This window comes from Pinus tabuliformis, chromosome X (genome assembly GCF_031772625.1).
Source record: "Pinus tabuliformis cultivar Carrire ecotype Pingquan chromosome X, CPIR1, whole genome shotgun sequence".
NCBI lineage: Eukaryota > Viridiplantae > Streptophyta > Pinopsida > Pinales > Pinaceae > Pinus > Pinus tabuliformis.
The window spans coordinates 318,879,134-318,905,614 of NC_142308.1; the positions used below are offsets into that span (position 1 = coordinate 318,879,134).

General features: G+C 40.3%; 1 protein-coding gene and 1 pseudogene across 1 annotated transcript in view; both read left to right on the forward strand.

The window, feature by feature from the left end:
* Window positions 1-13,235: 13,235 nt before the first annotated feature.
* Window positions 13,236-13,934, forward strand: LOC149139723 (short-chain dehydrogenase reductase 2a pseudogene; annotated as a pseudogene).
* Window positions 13,935-14,170: 236 nt separating this feature from the next.
* Window positions 14,171-26,481, forward strand: part of LOC149139724 (short-chain dehydrogenase reductase 2a-like) — a 124,180-nt gene continuing 111,869 nt past the window's right edge. Inside the window, exon 1 of the mRNA XM_089450801.1 lies at window positions 14,171-14,179. Within this exon, the coding sequence (XP_089306927.1) occupies window positions 14,171-14,179 (9 nt within the window). The remainder of the gene's footprint in view (window positions 14,180-26,481) is intronic.

Sequence of the window (26,481 nt, forward strand, 5' to 3'; positions counted from 1 at the left end):
TGACAAATTTTCAGGCTCAGCCGAGGGCGGATTCTGTGCCCTCATTGCTGCCTCTCCTTCCTCATTCTCCTCCTCTTCATCTGAGCTGAAATCAAAATCGTCCATGGGCGGAGGGTCATGCGGCTTCCAGCTTTTGGATTTCTTCTTGGCTTTCTTCTTTTGGGCGGGTATTGAAGGACAGGAGCTCTGTAGATGCCCTGTGTGGTGGCAGTTGCGGCAGCGGAAAGCTGTGTTCTCGTAATCCAGGTTCTGAGTCCAATGGAAGTCTCCAATTTTGATATTGATCTTGTCAGGGAGACCTTTGCTTATGTCTATTTCTGCACAGATTTTGGCATAGGTATATAAACCCTTTTCCCCTCTAGAAGTGTCTGTGTCTAGGAGGCGGCCTAGAGAGTTGCCGATCCCTTGGAATACAGCGAAGTGCCATAGATTCGCCGGAAGATTAGGAAGTCTGACCCAGATGGGGAGCTTGGTGATGATTGCTGTAGATGGATCGAAGTCTGGGAACCAAGGGGTGAGGAATAAACCTGCTGAGCCCCAAAACCATGGTCCTGCTTTTAAGGCCTTTTGGTAGTCCTCCTCGAAAGCAAACACTGTGATGAAAAAGCCCTTTGAGCATAACAAAACCTTACAATTATTGGTCCAGTTAGAGTGAATCCACTGGTAGAGATCTACTGTGCGTGGCCATAGCCCATTGAACCTGCAAATGATGCCATGCTCTGCAAACTTTTGGGTTTGCTCATCCAGCGTTGGGTGTGTTATTTCAATGGAGGGGGTTTCCTCCAGTTTGTCCACCAGAAAAGGTTTGGGAGCCTGTGCTGGTGGCACTGATTTCTCCTGCTTATGTGCATCTGGTGAAGCTTTTTCCTTGGGTTTCTGAGAATGGACCGCATCTTTATAGGAAAAGGCTGCAGCTGAAGAGGACTGTCCAACAGCTCCCCCTCTCAGACGCAGGGATAAGGTGATGGACGCATTTCTTTGAATATTATAAAAGGACAGGGGACAGGAGTCCTCCAATTGTTTACCTTCATAGAGGAGACACTGATGGATTGTTGGAATCCCCGCCTTATCTTCCAGGCGTAGCTTGAGGTTCTGCACATGATCTGAGGATCTCACCCATTGCAGCATTGATTTACCGGAGATAAGTACAATCAGAATCTGAAAGGGTTCTGAGATTGCTGTTCTCTGCTTGCCGCTGTGACCCTGAAGGCCGAGAGGACTGGTATACGCGCCTCTATCTCGGAATGAAGCCCTCCTGAGCCTCACGGTTGTTAGATCTGCAAGGCTGTGCTTAGGCCATTCCTCCACTGAGTCTTGAGGGTTATGCCAGACACCTAAAACCTTTTCAGCACATTCCTTTTGAGCTGAGATCGAGATCAGGCCCCTGTTTGGGAATAAGACTCGAAGGGGCATTTTGTCAAACATTTGCCCTGCATCCTCCTTGGTTCCGAAAAGAAGAGGTAGCCGGAGCTGGTACTGGATGTCCAAGCTTCTTAAATCCCTCACTCTCCAACTTCTTTCCCTTTGGACATCGCTGGCCGCTGCAATAGGGACACCATCACTCGAATTTGAGCAGTTTCGTATGCACAAGCTTGCCCTTCTGCACGGGATGACCCTTCCCATGGAACCGCCTGCTTCTTCTTTCTTCAATCCCCACGAAGCTGAGTCCATCAAGGGCTTCCAGCTAAACTCAGTGGTGGCTATCTCCATGAGCCCCTTCGAGCCCGCGTGAGCCTCCGGGCCACAAACGTCGGCAGACAAGAAAGAAACATCCGGAGACCACCAGGCGACACCGTTGGGCCTGCAGCGACGGCCATTCGATCCGCCAGCAGATCTACGAGGGCGGGGGAAGGGGCCATCAGGCCTTGGAACGACGAGAACTGGAGAAAAAGCCATTAAACCCTGCACCTGGAAATTCCCTTACGCTCCGCCAACAACCGATAACCTTCAGGATCTAATTTGTCAACTAATTAATGTATATAACTTTTCAAATTTCTCTTTATATTTAATTAACCCACTTATAATATGAAAAATAAGTAAAATTTGAATTCTATATGCAATACTTTTATCACCATGTATATATAACCAACACTTTATATATTTTAAATATAAAAACATTAAAATAATCTCTATAAGACCAAAATTAAAACTTTATACATTTATAAAAAATAAAACTTTATAGTCCCATGTATGATTTCCAACCATTTTCTTAAACATTAATCATAAAACTATCTTATCGTTTTCTATAGTGCTTTGCTATCTTATTCTTTGTTGAGATTTTCTGTTTATTAAATTTAGCAAAAATCTCATGTAGGTGACAACAATAGGATTAGTTGCTATATTAGCTCCATTATTCTTGAGAAGGAGTTAATGCATCCTAAATTTGTTGTGAGAGAATTTATGATTCAGTTTTATACTCTAGCTATAAGAAATGTAAGCCCGTAGAGGATATGTGTGTAGAAAATAGGGTGAGCTGAGAGTATGTGTGAAGAATTAAATTGTTGTAATCTCCTGTTGAATAATAAGATTGTCGATGCCTCTGTTTGGTGGATGTAGCCCAGATTGGTTGGGTGAACCACGTTAAATCTTTGTGTTATTTTTTTATGATTTTGTATGTGCTGTGTATGCCTTTTATATTTCTGTTGCGCATTGTTTGCTCCAACAATTGGTATCAGAGCATGTTGTGGAGCTGGTACGTGTGACAAAGATGTTGCAGAAGGAGGAAGGTCGAGCTTTTTTGTTGGCACAGTTTTGGTAAGAACAGTTGCGCCAATTTTGAGCTAAAGAAGGGTTGGTGCGGTTTATTCAGTAACAGTCGCGCCCATTGGCATGGAAGATTCAGGAACAGTCGCGCCAGCGCGCCAGAAAGGGATATTGGCGTGGATTTTGTTTTAGGCGCGAATCTTTCGCCGTCAAGGAGCACAAGGCATTTTTCCCTCTGGTAAAACTGAAATTTTTTGTTTTTTGAAATTATAATGACATGGTACGGTAGAGACATTATAGTATAAGGTAAAGGCATTTGTTAAATAAGAACTTCATTTATTAAAAGTTGGAATTGAAGATTTTGTTTGTAACAACATGGAAAAAACTCAAATTGCTCGTTTTGAGATCGAGAAGTTCAATGGCAAAAACAACTTCAAGATCTGGAAAGTGAAAATGCATGATCTACTTGTGTAACAAGGCGTGGCGAAGGCTTTGTTTGGAAAATCCAAACAGCCTTACACCATGACAGATGATGAATGGAGTGAATTGGATGGAAGAGCATTGAGCGGTATTCAACTGTGTTTGGCGGATGATGTTCTATTTAATATCGTGTCAAAGAAAACTCCTGCTGGTTTGTGGACAAAGCTTGAGAAGCTGTACATGACAAAATCCTTAACCAATAGGATTCTTCTGAAGCAAAAATTGTACAGTTTGTGCATGAAGGAAGGTACATCTATTACTGATCATTTGAATATATTTAATACTCTCTGGTGCAATTAGAAAGTATAGAAGTAACATTTGAATCAGAAGATGAAGCTATAACTTTATTATGCTGGTTTCCCGAGTCATGGGATCATTTTGTTACTTCTATAAGTATTAGTTCATCAGAAACCCTTGAATTTGATGATGTTATTGGAGCTTTGTTGTCCGAAGAGACGAGGAAGAGTTCAAATTCATAAACCTCTACATCAAAAGCAATGATGGTCAGAGGTCGATCTAAAGAAAGACGCTTCAGTAAGCACAACGACTCGCGTTCAAAATCGAAAGGGAAGAAGAGTAAGGTGAAGTGTTGGTTTTGTGGCAACTCGGGACATTTGAAGAAGGACTATTGGAAGAGACATCAAACATCCAAATAAGACTCTTCAACAGAGAAGAAAGAAGCAAACATGACAGATACAGGTTCGACATCCAAGACAGGTATGAGTGATGAAGTGTTATCAGTTGATTTGTCTGATCATTATCAACATTGGCTATTAGATTCTGGTGCATCAAATCACATGTGCATTCATAGAGAATGGTTTAAAATTTATAAATCAATCAATGATGGAGTAGTTTACATGGGAAATGATGTCACATGTAACATTGTGGGAATTGGAAGCATCCAACTAAAAATGTTTGATGGGACAAAGAAAATTCTAACTGATGTAAGACATGTACCTGAATTAAGAAAAAAACTCATTTCACTAGGAGTACTAGACACTAATGGATATAAAACTTTTATTCAAGGTGGAGTAATGAAAGTTTATAAGGGAATTTTACTAGTAATGAAAGCAAAGAAGGTTGGAAATATTTTTTAGTTAGGAGGAAGAACAAAGTCAAATCATGTTTCTACAGTGTTTGAAAATGACAGTAATTCTATTCATTCATGGCATCAAAGGTTGGGCCATATGAGCGAAAGAGGTTTAAAGATTTTATCTGATCATAAGTTAATTCCTAATTTAAAGTCTGATAAGTTAGATTTCTGCAAACATTGTTTGTTTCGGGAAACAAATCAAGCAGAAGTTTAAAACTGGAAAACATACTAGTAAGGGAATCCTTGATTATATCCATTCTGATGTTTGGGGTCCATCTCCTACAACCTCATATGGAGGTTCGTCATATTTTGTATCTTTTATTAATGATTTCTCTAGAAAAGTGTGGGTCTAGATGTTAAAGAAGAAGTCTGATGTGTTTACAGTTTTCAAACAGTTTAGAGCATTAGTTGAAAACATCATTGGTAGAACCATTAAATGTTTAAGAACTGACAATGGAGGTGAGTTTACTTCAAAGGAATTTGATAATTATTGCAAGGACGCTGGGATCGAAAGACATAAAACCACTGTATATACTCCTCAGCAAAATGGAGTTGCTGAACACATGAACATGACTCTTTTAGAGAGAGCAAGAAGTATGTTGAGTAACGCCAATTTGCAGAAGGAATTGTGGACAGAAGCGGTTTCTACAGCTTGCTATTTGATAAATCGATCACCATCAACTGCAATAGGATGCAAAACTCCTCAAGAGGTATGGAAAGGTCATCCTTGTGATTATTCTAAACTGAAAGTTTTTGGTTGTGATGCATATGATCTAGTTCCGAAACATCATTGTTCTAAATTAGATCCTAAATCAAAAAGATATATCTTTGTTGGATATGGTGATGGGACTAAGGGATACATATTGTGGGATCCTACTACTCACAAGATCATCATTAATAGAGATGTTAAATTTAATGAATCCTCACTTGTAAACCCAGATGTAGATGATAAATTGAAACAGGATAATGTATCTAAGCTTCAACACATTCAGTTTGAAACTAGTTCAAACACTGATGATAGTCAAGATGAACATGGTTCAGATGTAAGTCATGAACAGGTTTCAGATGCAGATCATGAACAAGTTTCAGATGTAAATTATGAACATGTTTCAGATGCAGATCATGAAGAAGTTCCTACAGATAATAATCAGCAAATTGTGGAAGTACCAGAAACATCTTTAAGGAGGTCCACGAGAATCAAACGTCCTCCTAAAAGGTATGATGATTATGTTACATCAGTTGCTTTAATCGCTAACGATGATGAACCTTTGTGCTATCAGGAAGCTGTAGAAGGTTCTAAAAGTGAAAAGTGGAAAGAAGCTATGAAGGACGAGATGATGGCATTAGACAAGAATGGCACATGGGATCTGGTAGAACTTCCTAAAGACAGAAAAACTGTGGGATGTAAATGGCTTTACAAATTGAAAAGGGGTGTTGATGATAAAGAAGACAGGTACAAAGCAAGGTTGGTCGCAAAAGGTTTTTCTCAGAAAGCAGGCATTGATTTTCATGAGATATTTTCACCAGTTGTAAAAATTGTTTCAATTCGAATTGTATTAGCATTAGTTGCTTTACTTGATTTAGAATTACAACAACTAGATGTTAAAACTGCATTTTTACATGGAGATTTAGATGAGGAAATTTACATGGAACAACCGGAAGGGTTTGTTCAAAATCGTAACAAGAAATTTGTCTGCAGGCTCAAGAAATAATTGTATGGTCTGAAGCAGTCGCCTCGACAATGGTACAAGAAATTTGATTCTTTCATGATGAGTCAAAATTATATAAGAAGTGAATATGTTGATTGTGTTTACTTTAAGAAATTAAGTAATGTCATGTTCATTATCTTAGTGTTGTATGTTGACGAAATGCTTTTAGAAAGCAAAAGCATAATAGAGATCAACAGGTTAAAAGCTCATATGGCTAGGACATTTGATATGAAATATCTAGGAGCAGCAAGACAAATTTTGGACATGGAGATTTTTAGAGACAGGAGCAATGGTAAGTTGTGGCTATCAGAACAGAAGTATATTGAGAAAATACTCTTGAGGTTTGGTATGAACAATGTGAAGCCTATTTCAGTCCCTTTAGCTTCCCAATTGAAGCTTTCTTCTAGTTTATGTCCTAATACAAATGAAGAAAAGGAATATATGTCTCGAATTCCATATGCCAATGTAGTAGGTTGTTTGATGTATGTGATGGTTTGTACTCGACCAGATATTTCACATGCAGTTGGGGTTGTCAGCAGGTATATGGCAAATCCAGGAAAAGAACACTGGTCAACAGTGAAATGGGTGCTTAGGTATTTGAGAGGCACAAGTGATTATTGTATCACTTATAACAGGAGTAGTGAATTTGTTTGCGGATATGTTGATTTCGATTTTGCAGGTGATTTGGATAAGAGAAGGTCAACTTCAGGATATGTCTTTACTCTTGCAGGTGGAGCTATTAGCTGGATGTCAAAGCTACAGAACATTGTTGCTTTATCCACTACTGAAGTAGAATACATAGCTGCTTCACATGCTTGCAAAGAAGCGGTTTGGTTGAAAGGTTTGTTTGGTGAGTTTGGTAGGTTGCAGGACAACATCAAGTTATTTTGTGATAGTCAAAGTGCAATTCATTTGGCTAAGAATCTGGCCTATCATAGTAAATCAAAGCATATACCTATTAAGTACCATTTTGTAAGACAGGTTATCACTGAAAGGGGAGTCTCTCTTGAAAAAGTGCATACGAAGGAAAACTGTGCAGACATGTTCACGAAACCAGTTTTGTTAGAGAAGCTACGTTGGTGTCTGGCTTCTCTTGGCTTGCAGAAAAGATAAAATAATAAATGAATAGGGTATCAGGCTAATTGTTGTCAAGGTGGAGATTGTTGAGATTTTCTGTTTATTAAATTTAGCAAAAATCTCATGTAGGTGACAACAATAGTTTTAGTTTCTATATTAGCTCCATTATTCTTGAGAAGGAGTTAATGCATCCTAAATTTGTTGTGAGAGAATTTATGATTCAGTTTTATACTCCAGCTATAAGAAATGTAAACCCGTAGAGGATATGTGTGTAGAAAATAGGGTGAGCTGAGAGTATGTGTGAAGAATTAAATTGTTGTAATCTCCTGTTGAATAATAAGATTGACGATGCCTCTATTTGGTGGATGTAGCCCAGATTGGTTGGGTGAACCACGTTAAATATTTGTGTTATTTTTTTATGATTTTTTGTATATGTTGTGTATGCCTTTTACATTTCCGCTGCGCATTGTTTGCTCCAACATTCTTTAGTGCTTTACTGTTTTCTTTAGTGCTTTACTTACCAAGTTACAGTAAGAATAAAGTATTTCATAATTATTTTATGATTTCAAACTTCATCTTATTACTTCCAAACTGAAGTATATAAAATAAATAAAATAGATTGTACGGAAAAAAATGAAGAAAAGGCACAACCTTAAGATTTTTGAAAAAATGACGAACTATTTTTCAAAAAATAAAGTGCGGCTATCTCCATTACATGCGTTGCAATCTCCAGTTATCAATATTTTTTTTTATCTTTTATTTTTAAGTCCGAGTGAACCCATGTGAACATACGGGTATTCATCTATACATTTTTCTGATAGTTTGAGTTAAGGCCAGGTTTCCATTGCTATTGTCTCCGCAATACGGATGAATCTTTGACGTTTTGGGTGTGCAACCAAGTAGGGGATGTGTAAAACGTTGGACACCTTGTTGGGAATAACCGATCGTTGAGTGCATAATTTTTGCGGTTGCAGGTTAGAGATTCGATCCTTTGCGAACCTTTTGGTCTGTTTTAGGAAAGACTTAAATATTAAGGTTGCACAATTTCGACTAGGAGGTTGGGAGACTGACTACCAAGACTGCGTAAGGCATAGTCTGGGCTGCTAGAAGACTGATTAACTGCTAGAATTGCGCAACACACAGTATGCTCTGGCTACTGACTGCTGGAATTGCACAATGTGCAATGTCAACTAGCAATGGCTGCAGGCTTAGTGACTGCATTGCGCAATTTTCTAGGCCAGCTGTCAGTTTCCCTCATAAATGCGCAAAATAGTCCTGAGGATAGTCACTAGGTAGAAATGTGCATTTCCTGAGAAGAAGATAGAGCCTTGCCTCTCAAGATTGCGCAATTCTGCCTTGCTGAGGCAGAGTCTGGGCCAAGGCTGCCTAAAATTGCCAATGGGCAACTGAAAGTGAATGTGAGTGCAAATGCATGGTGATACTGAGTGTAAGCATAAGTGAATGATCATGCATGCAAACGGTGAATGACCGATTTAAAAATGAAACAACATGCATGTGGGTGAGGCCAGTCACCGAATCGGCGACCATTTGTGAAAAACAGTTTCATGCATGCGACAACAGTGAGATAGCAACTAAAAGTGAAACAATGTTAGGATAAGCTAATATACATGTAAACAACATCAAGCACTCACTAAAATCAAACAAACAATATTTGCACAAGCAAAAACACAAAAAGCGACAGAAATGCAACACAAGGCATGGGAAGTGAGTTTACCCCAAAACAACTGAGCTGAATGTGCCTACAGCTCCTAGATGTGATGTGGGATGTTAGAGCTACAAGGTTGATGTGAGGAATGAGCTCTGTAGCATCTAGTTGATGAGTTTTACTAACATCAAGGTTGTGACCCGCATGCCACAAATCTAGGGAAAGTGACACTTGGTGGGAGGTTTCTGAAATGATCCTTTCTTATAACCTCCAACTTCTAAACATAGATCCCTGAAACAAGGGATGCCTTTGCATGCTGCCTTGGGAGAGGTAACCCATACATGCAAGTCTATTTTGTTCGTTCCTGGGTGAACCGGTCAACTCAGCTGCATATGCAAGAGGTTGTTCGACTGCTTGAAGGAAATACACATTCTTGGTTGGGAGTTGGGCTGACCACCTAGGAGATTTGCGCAATTTCTAGGCAGAGTAGCTGACTGCTTCCCAAATTTGCACAAATTCTGGGTTGAGCAGCCCCATTGGGGAAACTTTCACAATTTTCTCTCTGAGGGTTGACTAGTAGAATTACACAATTCTGGAGCCCAATTGGCTACTAGTCAGGATTGCGTAATTTATGGAGGGAAGGCTGGTTTCCCTCTAGGATTACGCAATTTTTTGGGGGTGATGCTCAGCCTGCAGATGGACCAAGTTCGGGTGATCCGCCTATGAGGGGAGTGCATCGGGCTGTGATCGACAGGTTGCCTTTGTGCAAGAAAAACACTGAAGCTTGTGACCTTGACGAAGCAAGGCAAGTTGCTGTGAAGGTGTGAAGGGAGGCTCCAAAATGAAGTTAAGGCAAAATTTTGGAGGGTGGTTGTAGCCACTACAACAGTGTCACGCTTGGACCACTGGCACAAATTGTTGGCTCGTCCTAAGCCATGTGCGGTCAAATAGGCACGCTCACTTGCTCTACTGTTATGCGATCTCAATCCAACTATAAATGTTGAACTGCAGGTTGCACACTAACCTCTACTCCACTTTGCATTCCATCTCGGTGCACTTCTTCCTGTTTCTATGAGCGTCCCAACCTCCTGCTCATATGACCACAACTTTGCTCTTTTCCTAGGGCATCTCAACCTTTGCTCGCAGGACCTCAAAACTCTTTGCTTAACTATTACAACATGCATTTTGTTCTTTGAAGCTCTCCCTTCTTCCATTGTACATGTACGTTGTACTTTCTTGGGCTCTTTGTCCTCTGTCGCTTGCGAGTGCTATTCAATTTCTTTGTTTCTACTAACTTAACTTGTTTGGTTTAATGATTGTTTGTCCTTGCATCTTTTGCAATTTTGGTATATTTGGAATGTGGTGTGCCAACTAGTTTTCACGGGAACAACTAGAAATATTTGTGGGGGTCTTAATGAAGATCGCCCTTGTATTCTATCTTGCGTTTCATTCCTGCGCATTGAAATTCAAGTTGAAGAACCTAACACTAAAAAGGAAAAAAATGAAAGTTAAATAATAATTTTTGTGAGGAATGGAAAAAACAAGTGATTGAGATAGACAATACATGAAGGAAAAGTGGTTATGAAATGCATATTTTATGAAGAACATAAGGCAGCTAGACCATGGGGGATTGGCATCGGTTACTATACCATGCAACATCATTCGCTAGTTTTTAATGCAGATTGAAGTATCCATAAAATTTAATGAGCTAAATGGATTTATGAAAATGAAAAGGAAACAAAATTTATTCCATAATGCAAAGCATGCATTGGTGAAAAAAATAAACAAACTGTAATCACAACTATGAAATTAGTTTGTTGAGTTATACAAGAAAACTTACCTCTCTCAAAATATAAATCTCGTTGCTCATTTGTAATAACTTTACCTACAACCAAAATATTACACAATAAAAATTACACATTATATACAAATCACATGGCTGCAAAATAATTATTTTTGGTATATCTGAGTATCTTGAAGGGGGTACAAAGATGTATTACTACATAAGGTATATATTGTGAATACCATTACTTATATATCATAATTATTCGGAATCAACCTATCTTAATTATAATGACTATGCTATATGTTATAGCCAAAATCTTCGTTTGGAAAAATAAATCATAAGAGGTTATAACGTTGGTGAGTTGGCTCCACGTAGCATTTTGAGCTCATTATTCATCCACTCATAACTATGTAAGAGGAATGTGGGGTCATCGCTTTTACGATGAACCATTGAAATGAGAAATGAAAATTTATATTTTATATTTTGGATTAACTATTCACGTGACTTGCTTTGTAGAGCTTTGTAACATGGCAAATATATTGACATGCACTCACGTGGACTTTTAATCCAAACACATGTTTTGTCCTCACGCACTATAACAAGTATGTTTATTTTTTAATAAAAAAATAATCGCAATATAACTATATGATCAATTTTTTTTTTTTTAAATAAACCCACTGGCATTCACATCGAATAGTTTTTTATTATTTGAAAAATCGTAAGAGTCGAGAATCACCTGGATCTTGAAAACAACTTTAATCATAAAACATTTGACAAAATCTGAGATTCAAAAAATCTGAATTTAAAAATTGTTAGTTTTTCAATCAAGATATGTGAGATTTGAATTAATAAAATTGGTGAGGGAGACAGTTCTACCATCTGTGTGTTTTGTCTTTATTTGTTTAATTATATTGACACTATACAGAATTAATATAGCCTATAAGTAAACATTCATAGATGTGCAGTCACTGGAGCTGTTAATGCTTCGTCACTTCTGCCTGTCATTGATCTGCCTGCCCATTTCGCTCCCCAGCCATGTCTAACGAAGAGCTTAGTGGAAAGGCTACCAGAGCGACGGTAATGACAGCATAGCAGAAATGTTCTTTCGGTTTTTGTTTGCCATTTTTTTGTTTCAGAATTTAATTCTCTGAATTTATGCGGTTTCATAATTCTTTCAAACTGTGTTTTTTTCTATTTCTTATATATGTTGCTCAGTAATTCTGGGTAATGATCTTTGAATGCAGACTAGAAGGCAAGGTCGCAATAATAACGGGCGGAGCGTCCGGTATCGGAGAAGCCATTGTTCGAATCTTCACAAAGCACGGAGCCAAAGTCATAATCGCAGATATTGCACAGGATGCCCGGAGAAATCTAGCCGGATCCCTTTCTATTTTGGCAACTTACGTGCAATGAGATGTGAGAAAAGAGGATGACATCAGCGGCCGGGTGGATGGCCATGGACTGTTGCTCTCCCGGTTAATGGCGGTGTTAATCCAACGCTATTGTGTTTCGTGGCATATGCTTAATACTAACAATGTGTCTGTTTGCTAACATTTGAGAGTTTTGGTGTAAGGGCAATCGTGACTCCAACCAGTGGTATCAGAACCAAAGGTCTCGAGTTCGAAACACACCTGGCTCGCATTGAGGGGGGAGATTGTTGTGCTCCCTATTAATGGTGGTGTTAATCCAACGCTCCCCTGTTTCGTGGCATGTGCTTAACACTAACAATGTGTCTGTTTACTAAGGAAAGAGCTAACCAGCCATATATTGGGTATTTAATGCCCAAATATATGCACGCAAGTTAACCCGATAACACGGGAGCGGGCAATTTCGGCATTAAATAATATTTGGGCGCTCCCGTGTTATCGGGCTAACTTGCGTGCATATATTTGGGCATTAAATACCCAATATATGGCTGGTTAGCTCTTTCCTGTTTACTAACACCTGCAAGTTTTGGTGTAACGGCAATCGTGACTCTGTTTCATGGCATGTGCTTAACACTAACGATGTGTCTGTTTACTAAACGACAATCGTGACTCTGTTTCATGGCATGTGCTTTGGTGTAATGGCAATCGTGACTCTGTTTCATGGCATGTGCTTAACACTAACGATGTGTCTGTTTACTAAACAACAATCGTGACTCTGTTTCATGGCATGTGCTTAACACTAACGATGTGTCTGTTTACTAACATCTGCAGGTTTTGGTGTAACAGCGATCCTCTGTTTCGTGGCATGTGCTTAACACTAACGATGTGTCTGTTTACTAACACCTGCAGGTTTTGGTGTAACGGCAATCGTGACTCTAACATGTTAATCCAACACTCCCCTGTGTTTCGTGGCATGTGCTTAACACTAACGATGTGTCTGTTTACTAACGATGTGTTTGTTTACTAACATCTGCAGGTTTTGGTGTAACGGCAATCGTGACTCTGTTTCGTGGCATGTGCTTAACACTAACGATGTGTCTGTTTACTAACACCTGCAGGTTGGCATGTGCTTAACACTAACGATGTGTCTGTTCACTAACACCTTGACTCTATTTCGTGGCATGTGTTTAACACTAACGATGTGTCTATTTACTAACACCTGCAGGTTGGCATGTGCTTAACACTAACGATGTGTCTGTTTACTAACATCTGCAGGTTGGCATGTGCTTAACACTAACAATGTGTGTTTACTAACACTTGCAGGTTTTGGTGTAACGGCAATCGTGACTCTAACATGTTAATTCAACGCTCCCGTGTGTTTCGTGGCATGTGCTTAACACTAACAATATGTCTGTTTACTAACACACGCAAGTTTTGCTGTAACCACAATCATGACTTAACATGGACAGACAATGGTCAACTCAATATCATATATAACAACGCGCGAACTGTCGAATTCCTTGTGGTTGAAAGCATGGCAGAGTATGAGATGGAGCAATTCGATCAAGTAATGAGGGTAAACGTGAGAGGAGTGATGTTGGGCAATAAGCAGGGGGGCCGCGTGATGATCCTGCGGAAGAAGGGCTGCATAATCTTTACTACCAACAATGCAGGTATTGTAGGAGGACTTTGTCCATACGCATACACGGCCTCAAAGCATGCAATCATAGGGCTGACTAAGAACAGAGCGGCCGAGCTGGGGAAATACGGGATTAGAGTCAACGCTGTCTCTCCTGTTGCCATGGCCACTACCCTTCTAAACAATTACCTGAAATAAGGAAATGCTTCGGCCGTTTCAGAAGAGGATAAGGCCGCCGTGGAGGCATTCGCCAATAGGGTTGCCAACTTAGAGGGAACGACTCTTAAAGCTGAGGATATTGCGGAGGCTGGGCTGTACTTGGCTAGCGATGAGGCTAAATCTGTTAGCGGGCATAACCTTGTAGTGGATGGCGGAGTCTCAGTTGTTAACCATTCTTGGAAGCTCTACCATTGATAGTTCCCACTCGTAATTCTCAGTGAAGCAAGAGAGTCTAAGTACTGGAATATATAATAATGTCAATTCAGAGTATGTATCGCAGAATCCTCAGCTAATGTCTGTTTCCATATGAATGTCTGTGAAGTGTCAGGAGGGCTTCGGATTCCCAAATCTGCCAATTTAAGTTCTGACATGAACGGTGCACTGTGGCAATTCCTATTTCTTACCCTATAGGAATTTTAATGCGGCCTGACATGGGGCCGGTATAAGGCGATACAACACGCCACTATTTTTATTTTCTCTCTCATCACCTAGCGGCGGGTTGTATCACCTTATACCGGCCCCATGTCAGGCCGCATTAAAATTCCTATAAGGTAAGAAATAGGAATTGCCGTGCACTGTACGTCATCCACAGTAACTTGTAATATTCCTTAGTATTCGTTAGTATGTGATAATAGAGTAATAAATTCTCATTATATTGGGTTTGTTAACTATGGGATATAGTTTGTTGCTATAGCGGTATTTGTTAAGTCGTAGTTGCTAAGGGTTTGGTCCAGGTTACTCCAACTAATTATGGATTAACCATTATTATATATTAGTTAGTATAGTGGTATTTATTAAGTGGTAGTTGCTAAGGGCTTGGTCCAGGTTACTCTAACTAACTATGGATTAATTATTATTATATATATTAGTTACTACGTAATATTAAATAGAGTTATAAATTTTCATTATATTAGGTTTATTAATTATTGGATATATTCCCATGCTATAGTGGTAGTTGTTAAGGGTTTGGGTCAGTTACTCTGATTAATTATGGACTAAACATGATTATATATAAATATATAAATTAAGTTTTTCATTTTAGTTATTTTAGTGAGTGAATTATGTTATTAGTTTTAAGTGGTTGGAAATAGTTAGACATTAATTTATAATAAGTATTATCAAATTAATAAAATTTTAAAAATCATAAAAATAACTAAATTATAATTTTATTTAAAATAATAAAAACAATAACTATTATTAATGATAATAGTAAATAATATTATAACTTAAACACATTTCTTCATTATAATTTTTTTTTCTCACTTTAGTTCTTTTAAAATACCACAGTTTATCAATACCACATGCCCAAAAAGCCATATGTCATTTCATATGACACTTCTTCATATGACATTTTTTCTTTTAATGAATTTAATTTGAAAGGAAAAAGATGCCTAACTACTTTAGAAATAAATATCGACTTTTTATCTATATGTTGGCAGCCCTCTGGCCAGGAGGGTTGACAAAAAGAAAACGAAAACATAAAATCGATAGAACTGTAAAAAATAAACATAAAAACATCTATGAATACGAAAATAAACCTGCAAACTACTTCACATCACACACACTACTGCACATAAAAATATATTGCTGCAAATAAACACATAAAATTGGAATTTGGATGCCTCATTTCATTAACAGAAGGAATAATTTACATAACATGTAGCCCTCTTTGCCATGGTGGCAGGGAAGCTACACAACCTCCAAAATTTGTCACACACTCCAAGACCATATGCAACACTAAACAGACTAACTCAAACTCTCGTTACCTGATCTTCAAAACCCCTAACCCTAAATTCATGAGAGAGGAATGTGTTTAGTGTTTTGATAAAAATATCTCCCAACTAATATTGCTTCCATGAAAACTTCAATTTCATTTTACATGTCTTTTACATTTGCATGTTCATGTTCTCTCATTTACATTTACATGTCACACTTGGACCAATGGAAAAAATTGTTGACTTGTCCCAAGCGAGGCGCAGTGAGACAACCACACTCACTTGCTATATTGTTGTGCCATTATAATCCACCTATGAATGTTGAACTGCAGTATGCACACTAACCTCTGCTCTACTCTAAGCTACCTCTTGGCATCTTCTTCTTTCTATGGGCATCCCAACCTTGTGCTCGTATGACCATGTCTCTACCCTTTTCCCATGGCCATCCCACCCTTTCCTTGTAAGACCCCACAACTCTGTTCTTAGCTACTACAACCTGCATTCATTTCTTTGATGTTCTCCCTTCTTCCATTATCCATGTCCATTGTACCTTCTCAGGCTCCTTTTCCTCTGTCACTTGGAAGTGTTATTAGATTTCTTGGTTTCTATTGAGATAACTTGTTTGGATGCATGATTGTTTGTCCTTGCATCTCTTGCAATTATAGGTCATTTGGATTGTGGTGTGTCAACTGGTTTTGTTGTTGGGAAAAGTATCCAATTCGGAATGCCCCTATCCCACTCTAAGGTGTGATAGTGCCTTAGCAACAAACAAGGAAAACTATCTGAGTATTCTTCTTTATGAAATGTAAATGGAGAAGAAGGATGTAACTAACCTGTGTCTTTCGCTAGCTTGTCGATCCAATCACTCTCCTCTTTTGTTCGCTTCCCGCTGCCTGCTCCTTCACTGGCCCAGCTTCACCAAGTTCCTGCAAGATCACAAGAGAGGAAAACTACACAAAAGATATAGATTTACATTCATAACTAGTTTAGGATCAGATTAAACTAAATATGCAAATATAACAAAACATCATTGATATACAAGCATATAGGAGAAACTCAAATAGTTTTATTGATATGATAAGAAAGTCCAAGAGGAGATACAACCAAGTGAATCCCGATCCAGCATCTACCTCCCAGCAAAGGAATCCCTTCCTCTCCTCCAACAAAGCATAAATCACCCAATGTACTAATCTCAATCTCAAACCAACAACAATTCTCTGCAAAGTACAAAATTCCAGCCTCCTGAATCTCTGGGTGAGAGATCCATATATAGATGTAAGCAGAGAGGATGAGTCAGCTTATGTTTTGACTTGTGGCTTCTCTCTGTCGGTTCTTGCCTCCACTTGGAGGTTGAGAGCCTCTTACTCATCACTAGTCGAATTCATTGAGGCAAGTGTCATTGAGGAAGATTCTGGAAGCTTCCAGTGTCTGTACACCTCGCGGAATGATACTGCCATTTGGCATTCCTCGCTTAGCGCACCCTGGTAGTGCATTTAGGTGCGTTGCAACGCACCTAGCTAGTGTACCGGGGTGCATTGCAACGCAGGCAGCTAGAAGAGCTTTTGAATTGATCCTGAATTGACTGTTTCTGAGTGGTTTTTGGTGGAGAACTTCTGGGAGAAGCTGTCATTGGTTGACCTTGTTCCTTTAGGGGCAGGAACAACTCTTTTAGGGACTTTGGATCCCTTGGATTATGGACATTTCATGCTCAATGCTGTAAGGCACAAAAATTTCTATAACAGTTGCCCCCTAAAGTATGAGGCCGTTTATTGGGTGAAATGCTTTATTAGGAGGATCCGAAGTTCTTCTAATGCTGGGAGGAGACCTGTAATAAGATACAATACAATACATTATTTTTCATACTGTTTTCATGATCTAGCTGAGGCGGGCATTCCCATGCTCAGCTTTATAAATTCATTTTGATGTACATAGGACAGACAATCGTCTGATGGTAGACTGATGATTTTGATGAAATCATCATCCTTTTAGTACGATGATTATCTGTGCTGCAATGCTGTACATGTCAATGTATTTATTTTTCCTGAATATATATCGCAGCCCGGATGGATGAAACTAGATCCGGGGTCTTCAATCTCGTCCGATCTTCACTCTAAGTACAAGTCGATCCATGTGAGAAATGTTCTGAAGTTGAACATGGAAAGACATCGCTTGATTACCAGTCAATGATGTAAATTGTTAACAAGCGCGAGAGGAATCACCGATAATGATAATTACCCTCAAGGTACTACAGTACAATTCACGTGGTGTGAATAAAGGACTTGGCGTCGAACACCACGCAAAATCTTTCGGTCGAAGGTCATTGATGTATACCTGTCGCCGGAAGTGAGAAACTTGCCATTGAGGCATGCAAGCTTCAAAGTACTGAAGGGGGTGTTCCTAGATCAACTTCTTGGATAATGAGCTGATGTCAACAAGAAGCGATCCGTCAAAGGAGGGCCTTAATGTATCCCACATCAGTGACACGGAACGGAGCAAATGATTTTTATGGAGGTGAAAACGATCTAATGATATATGGTTCAGGGTGGCGGTCATGAAAGAATGAAGGATAATGTATGGTAGTGGATGGGACACGGTTGACTTCTCTGGATGACTTCTCTTGAACATATCGGCGACACTTAGGTGATGGATTGGTAGCATTTACCCCAAAGATGGATGGTATGGCGAGACCATGGTGATGTGATCGGTGAATGAAACAACCCAACCCGACTCAGGCACGGAGTGGAAGTGTCATGTTCAAGAGCGACTTGCTACCAATAAAAGTTCTTTGAGTTTCTTCCCAATTTTCCCCAGTCATTTCTGACCAATACCTCTTTATTTTTGTCAAGCTTGAGGAGGATAACATATGCTTGTTCTATAATTTTCCCTTCGGGCAAACCCATCGCTATGTTTTAATGAGCCTAGCGATAGTGAAACTCATTCTCGTCTAAAGACAAGTTTGTTGCTATTAATGTTTTTTTTTTAACGAGTCTAACGACAAAGATAACTCGGTCCTTTTCATTTTTAGAGAGTCTGAAAAGGTACGTAAAGATAACTCCAAAGTTCCTTTTTCGTCATCTAATCCCTTAAGTCCGAAAAAGTATAAAACAATACAGAAGGGATGAATTTTCGATAGTTTTAACGAGCCGAACAAAACAAGCACTCGATCTTTTTGTGCAATAATCCCTCAGGTCCAAAAAGATTAAAATCTAGAGGAGGGATAGCACTTCCGGTCGCTTTAACGAGCTGGAAGGCCAAAACTCGGCAATCTTTTCATATTTTACGAGTCCGATGAAAAGAGCTTAAAGAAGACTCGTCTTTTGAGGAACGAGTGATAAAACATGTTAGCAGCTGATTCCAGGTAAGGGTTGGAATTTTCCAATCACGGCAGTGTCACAAGGATGGCTAGTGAAATCACTCTTCGCAGCTGTTCCTCAAAATGGGTAAACAATCAAATGGAGGTGAATGATCGGCCAATGGAAAAGTGGAGGTGACGGTGCAAACACGACCAAGGCTTTAATGGCTGATAATGTTACATTCACGATGGTTATTTACCGGAGGATAGTTCATTTTTTAACGAGCTTAAACGCGGATTGAAACACTTGCTCGGTCTTATGTTTATTTTTTAACGAGCATGAACTATGTGCTAAAACTGCTCGATTTTATGTTTATTTTTTAACGAGCATGAACTATGTGCTAAAACTGCTCGATAACATGGTCTAATTTTGATTTTTTACCATAACTAGCTTTGCCCTTTTCAAAGATAGTACTGTACCCTCAATTGCTGCATCAAACTAGTTAGAAATGAATAACATTTGCTTGAAAATGAGATTAAAACCCTAATATTTCGCTTTGAACTACGTAAAAAGCAATTAAAAAGTGTTTTTACCTCTCATTTTACCATTTCATTTGAACTTGGTTTGTTGGAGCTTTGGAGGTGCCTCTTCCCCCTTGATTTTCATCAGCTGATTTCGGGAGATTCTGTGGACGATTCTCGGCGCCGTCTGGACCAGGTAGGAGCTAAACCTAAGCTCTTTCATTTCATGGTTTCCTTTATGCATTCTGTGCTTGATTTCCTATTTTTCTGAGCCCCTGGGGTTTGATGGGGTCGCTCTGCCATCAGCACACCTTGGGCACTCGAAACCTGCGTTGAATGTCAAACAGTATGAAGGCAGTTTGACCTTCAACGCAGGTGGAACACTGTGCAGGTGCGCTGGGCGCGGAAAAGGATTTTGTTGCACAGTTTTTGATGAAAATTTTTGCCTGTTTCTCATCAAAACCAGGATCTAACTCATCTCATGTTTGTTTTTCAGAGATATTGGAGCAAAATGACCCTTACATGGCGAGAACGAGAACATGAAGAAGAGGACATGATTGCCCTACATGATCCGGTCAGGGTGAACGCGCTGCGGAACTGTGGTCTGCTGAAGTTCTTCCGCATCTCTAGCATGAGACAGCAGATCAACCTACTGCAGTATTTGCTCGATGCTTGGGATCCTATCAACCAAGTTTTCCATATTAGGGGCAAATCTATCCCCTTGACCGCAGTAGACATTTACTTCTTGACTGGCTTGTCGAGGCGGGGTACCCCCATCTCTTTGTCAGGTTCGGCCCGAGGGAGTGACTCTGTGAGAGATTATGTCCGCCAGTATTGCAGGGAAGGATCTTAGCCGAGTAAAGACGGCAAGATCATTATCCGTGAGGTTGCTGACAGGTCCCTTAGGTCTATCCTATATACTATTGGTAGGATGGCCGGTAGTGCGTCTCTTCATGTAGCCAACAGATCTTATATGCAGCATGCCTTGGAGTGCCTCCAACCGAAAATATTCAACTGGTGTGATGCAGTACTTCTTCAGATGAAAAGTCAGTTGACCAAGGTAAAGGACGGGAGGTTGAAGAACTTTGGGTTCGGTTCTATTTTGACCACCTTTGCTTTGGAGAAGATACCACTGATGCAGCCACAGTACATTGCACTCGACTTGCCTTCTCCTACTGAACCACACATGCAGAGATGGGTTGACCACATGTCTAGGCATGCTGGTCAATCTCAGATTTCTTTTTCTGATACCTTCTTTAGGTGGTTTGAGCGTCAGGAGATGGTCTATTCCGAGTATCCATATGTTGGCATGGACTTCCGGGGTGATCCGGATTTGGTACTGCTGGATGGCGAGTAGTGGGGCGCTATTGGTAAAATCTTCGACCATATCACTGTTTACTGTTTTTATTTATAATGTCTTTGCGCTTTATTCTATCAAGACTTTAATCAAACTCATGTGTACATGTAGATGTTGGTCCTGTTCATCCAGTAGTTCGCCTGAGAGTGCCAGCCGCTGCCCCAGCAGGAGAGGCTACCGGGAGGGTTATTCTTCGTGACCTTGATGTGGCCGAGACCCTCACAGCTGTGCAAGAGCAGGTTGAGAGCCTTACTCTCGGTATTCCAGATGTGAGGATCGACGAGTTACCTTTACAGTTGCAGCGGCATACTACTGGTGTGCCTAGACGATGGACTCGTCTCTTACGCATGATCGCACAGGTTGTGACGTGCTATCACGAGCATCATTAGACTAGGGTGCCCCCTAGTATTTTGAATTTTTGGGTCATGTGACCGATTTTGTCTTGGTTACAGAACATTATATGTAAACGATAAACAGCTTATATATATATTTTGATTTTCGGGGTTTTATTCTGGTTGAGTTATGTGATCCACATGTAAAACATTGATGATGTGTTTCTTTTTATAAATGTCGCAAATGTCTATCTAACACATAGTTTGCTAATGAGTTGGTTAATGTGTTTAAGTTTCTGGAAATATGTTGGTATTGAATCAAATCAAATTGTCTTTCCAAAATCTTAACCCTTAGGAACATGTGATAAATGGCTGGGTTGCGGACGGAATATATACCATTGAGTTGCAGTATTACGAGTTGTGAGTCTAGCCTGACGATTAGTCGGCGTATACCATGGGTGATGGCATCAGAGAGAAGTTCTATCAACGCGCTATACTCAGCGATGTTATTCGTTGATTGACCAATACATACACCTCTGAAACTTACTAACTCGCCGCTTGGATCAAAAATGGCCCAGGCTGCGGAGGACAGGTTCCGCGAACTACGACTCGCTCCGTCGGCATATCCCACACATGTCTCCAAAAGGTTTGACATCTGCAATAAATGTAAAAAGGTGGATTACTCGACCAAAACGACCACTTTAGCGAAAACAAAATACAACAAAAGCATATTGGTTACTATTTAAGCATAGTAACGCTTAAGGTACAACCCATTACGAGGTTGCGCCAGTGGAATTCCGTCATAATCCATTAACTCGTAGGCTCCTTTTGCTAACACTCGTTTAACAATATAGGGGCCCATCCATAAAGAATTAAATTTACCTGCTCCCAATTTATCGGATTCTTGGTCGTAAAGCAAGACCAAGTCACCTTCTGAGAAGACACGGGGTTTGACATTTTTGTCGAAATGCGCCTTGACTCGTTTCTTATGGGCTTCGTTAGACAAAGCGGCATCACGACGAGTTTCATCCAATTGGATTAATTCCAAGAAACGGGCCTCTTCCTCTGAAGTTCCGGGGAGGAGATCAATTGCGAGTTTAAGAGACAAGATTTCACACTGGACTGGTAAGACTGCTTCCAGGCCATATACCAGTTGGAAGGGTGTGAACCCGGTCGCATTCCTTACCGATGTTCGGTAAGCCCACAAGGCTGAGTACAGGATTAGGTGCCACCTTCTTTTGTGAACTCCGATCATCCTTTGCAACATACGCTTCAGGACCTTGTTGATCGCTTCAACTTGTCCGTTGGCTTGCGGATAATACGGAGTAGAGCTGTCGTGAGATAGCCCTAGCTTGGCAGCTAATTCAACCATCATGTGATTGCGAAAATGCGATCCATGATCTGTAACTATAGCCTGTGGTACGCCGAATCTAGCGACTACATGATTGAAAAAGAAAAGGGCAGATGTTTCACCAGTGTTATCTAATGTAGGCATCGCCTCGGCCCATTTGGTAAAATAGTCAACGGCGACTATAATATACCCATGCCCCCCGGTTGAGGTGGGGTTACATGTCATGAAATCGATGCCCCATTTGGCGAAAGGCCCAACAGCAACTATCGGCTGTAATGGTGCAGGTGGTCTTCTGGTTTTGCTATCAAAAATTTGACAAGCATGGCAACTTCTGACTGCGGTTATGCAATCTTTGAACATGGTTGGCCAGAAGTATCCTGCTCGTAAGATTTTTTGTGCTGTAGCATATCCAGATTGATGCCCCCCACACGCGCCTGAATGACACTCGTTCAGGGATTTTTCGGCCTCCTCATGGGTGAGGCACCTTCTCAGAACTATATCGATACCACGACGGTAAAGCGTATCACCGACGATCATGTAGTCTTTTGCTTGGTATTGTATACGTTTTTGTTCAGAGTGAGAGGTACTTGGCCTGAACTTTTGGGTCTGGAGATAAATTATTATATCTCCATACCACTCATTGCTTGTAGATATCATAAACAAATTTTCGTCCACGATTGATTCTTCGGATGTTTCATCGTTGGACGACGATGGGAGATCACACAATAATTCTGCGAAAACTAGAGCTTTCTTTGATTTGGATTTTACAAATTCCAGATCAAACTCTTGAAGGATTGCTATCCATTTTGAATATTTGCCCCCCAGCAACTGTCGCGACAACATATAAGTCATGGGGTTGCAATCTGACAGAATGGTAGTTTTCCGAAAGAGGACATAGTGTCGAAATCTTTGTATCACTTGAACAGCTGCAAGCGCTAGTTTTTCAACATAAGAATATTTGCTTTCTGTATCATTTAAGTTTCTACTTAAATAATATATAGGGTGTAGAATTCCATCGACTTGTTGAACTAAAACCATTGCGATGGTTGTATCTGCTGCAGCCAGATACAGGTTAAAATCTCTTTGATAATCAGGGGCGTACATTAATGATGCTTTTACTAAGGAATCTTTTAAAGCATCAAAGGAAGCTTGCGCAACCTGATCCCAGACGAAGGGTACCTCCTTTTTCAAAAGACGTGTATAACCTTTAGCAAGTTCAGCGTAATTTGGAATGAACCTCCTCATAAAGTTTGCTTTCCCTTGGAGTTTCTGAATCTGAAGCAAATTTGAAGGTGGAGGCAAATTGATGATTGCCTGGACCTTGCAAGGGTCGAGACGAATCCCATCCTTGGAGACTACAAAGCCAAGTAAACGACCAGAAATGACGCAAAATACACATTTGGGCGGATTGAGTCGTATCTTGTAGTGTCGGCAACATAGAAATATCGCTCTTAAATGCTGCGGATGATTAGTCCACTTTTGCGAATGAGCCAGAAGGTTGTCGAGGTATGGTTGAACAATGTTCTTGATATCATGGAAGGCATAATTCATTGCCCTCTGAAACGTCGCCCCTGCGTTCTTTAAACCAAATGGTAATTTTCAATATGCGAATGTGCCCCATGGACAAATGAATGCAGTCTTTGACTGGTCCTGTGGGAGATATTTATTTGATTATACCTGGAAAATCCATCCATGAATGAAAAGATTTCGCATCCGGTGCGTTCATCAATTATCTGGTCGATGAAGGGTGTAGGGTAGTTGTCTTTCGGACAAGCTTGATTTACATCCCTATAATCGACACACACTCTAATTGTACCTTGTTTCTTCATAACGGGGACAATATTCGATACCCAATCGGTTAGGGGAACCGGGTAGATGAAACCAGCATGGAGAAGTTTTTCAACTTCTACCTTAATGGCAGCGGCTTTCTTGGGGTGCACCTGCCTAAGCCGTTGTCGTACCGGTTTGACATCTGGATACATCTTAATTTTGTGTTCAACGATACTCGAGTCAATGCCTGGCATTTCATCATATGACCAAGCAAAGACATCTCTGAACTCGTGAAAAAGAGCGTTATATATTTCCAGTTCTGAAGGAGAACAACCTTTGCTGACATAAATATTCTCTACATCATTTGTTTTAGTCGAGATATTTATGGCTATAGTCTCTTCAATATTGGATAAGTTTCGCTCGGAATCCACCGTATTTACAGTGTTTGATAGGAATTCAAAAACTGAAGGATGATAAAGGTCATCTTGAGTATCTTCTTCACAATCCGGAAGAAGGGAACGATGGTGGCAATCATTCCATGGTGCCCCCTCAATCAACATTGATTGTGCAATTCCTTCGTCGGTTCCATGCACTCTCGACCAAGGATCTGAAGGGGTACCATATTCTTTAGACCTATCTACCCAAACGCTTGATGAGCGTTGATTTGGGTTCGCCTCCCATGCTAGAAACATTGATTGCTACAATATTTCTATTGGGCTTGGGGGCAAAACCATTGCATGATCCATGTTGATATCATTTTCTGAGATCTTTGCGGAAGATATCATATTTCAGGTACCTATCGACGCTACTTTTACCAAATCAATTGGAGGCGGAAAAGTGAAAGTTCCCATTAGTATAGGATCTTTTAGTAGGCCTACTCCGATATTCTGAAGCGAATGGGGGCTTCCATGGATCATGGGAATGCTTCCTGTAACTTGTGAACCATTGGGGAGGAAGTTTTGTTGGTCGACGATCGTAATCCCTCCTTGAAAGGGAAATGCAATCTTTCTAAAATAGGTCGACACAACAGCGGCCATGGCATAGATCCACGATCTTCCTAGTAGGATGTTGTAATCAAGATTCCCATCGATGACTTCAACATCTATTTCTACTGTTTTTCCCCCTAGCTCAACCTTCAAGTTATTTAGGATACCATATGGGGTATATGTCCTTCTGTCGAATGCTTTTAATGTCGTCGAAGATCGCGACAAGGTTGGGGATCCTAAAGTTTTCCAGCAACTCATCGACATAATACATGTAGATGCCCCCTCATCAATAATTGTTCGATGAACAGTTTTGTTGAGGGCTTTCACTTGAATAAGGAAAGCTAGTTGAGCTGGTAGCTGAGGATCGTATCCTTTGTGGTCAAAGGATACAAGATTGGAATCCTTAGGATCAACCCCACCAATGGCCGATAACAAAGCCTGCCTTTGGGATGGGCAATTTTGTAGTACTTCAAGAGTCGACATAGCGGATGGCGATTGGGCCAAATCTTCCACTATGTTATAATGTTGCGCTGCTCTGGCGCGAGGATTAAATGTCGACTTGTGTACTACTCCCTTTGGCGGTTTTATTGTTAATTCAGGAATGATGGGTGGTACAACTTCCATCGAAGTCGTTGTCGAACTACTTGGTTGACCTTTTCCCTTGTTGTTCGACAGCTGAGGATTCCCGTAATATTTGTTCCTTGTCGAAATCAAAGCATCATTTTGCTGCTTCGAAATCGACAACATTAGCACTTGCGACGGGGAAGCATTTCCACTTTCAACCAGATTTGTGCCTGGATTTGGAAACGGATCAGTTAACACAGCTGAGGTTTGTGAACTCTTAAAGAATCCTTTAAGCTCAGCTTTGTATGGACATTGTGAGGTCCAATGATCCTCATCACATATCTGACACCCTGAGGGGGGTGGTTTCCTATTTCCAGGAGGGTTTGAAGAAGTTTTTTCAGGAGATGATTCACCCTGTTTCTTCTTCTTCCCTTTGCTTTGCTTCTTCTTGCTTCCTGGTTGTTTGGTTTCTTTGCCTTTATCTGCTGATACGGCATTTACTTCCGAAGTAGGAATTTCATCTTTTGCATTTTGATCTGAAATCTTACGGGCTTTCTTTGATGTAGCCTTTGTCGATTTCGCGTTTGTCGTGCCAATCATGCCATCGCCGGCATGAGAGTCATTGTTTGATTTAGGAGGAGGAGGAATTGAGAATTGCGGTCTAGGGGCGTCAGCTATTTTGTCATAGAGCGTGCCAGACTGAGTATAGACCAAGTCTAGATATTGCGCACGAGCGATAACTTGCTCTTCCGTTACGACTCCCCCCTTTGCCACATCTTCCGTTATGGCAGGAAGTAACGACTTGATAAACCATTCAGCTAATAGCTGATCAGGAACGTACGTTTTTACCATC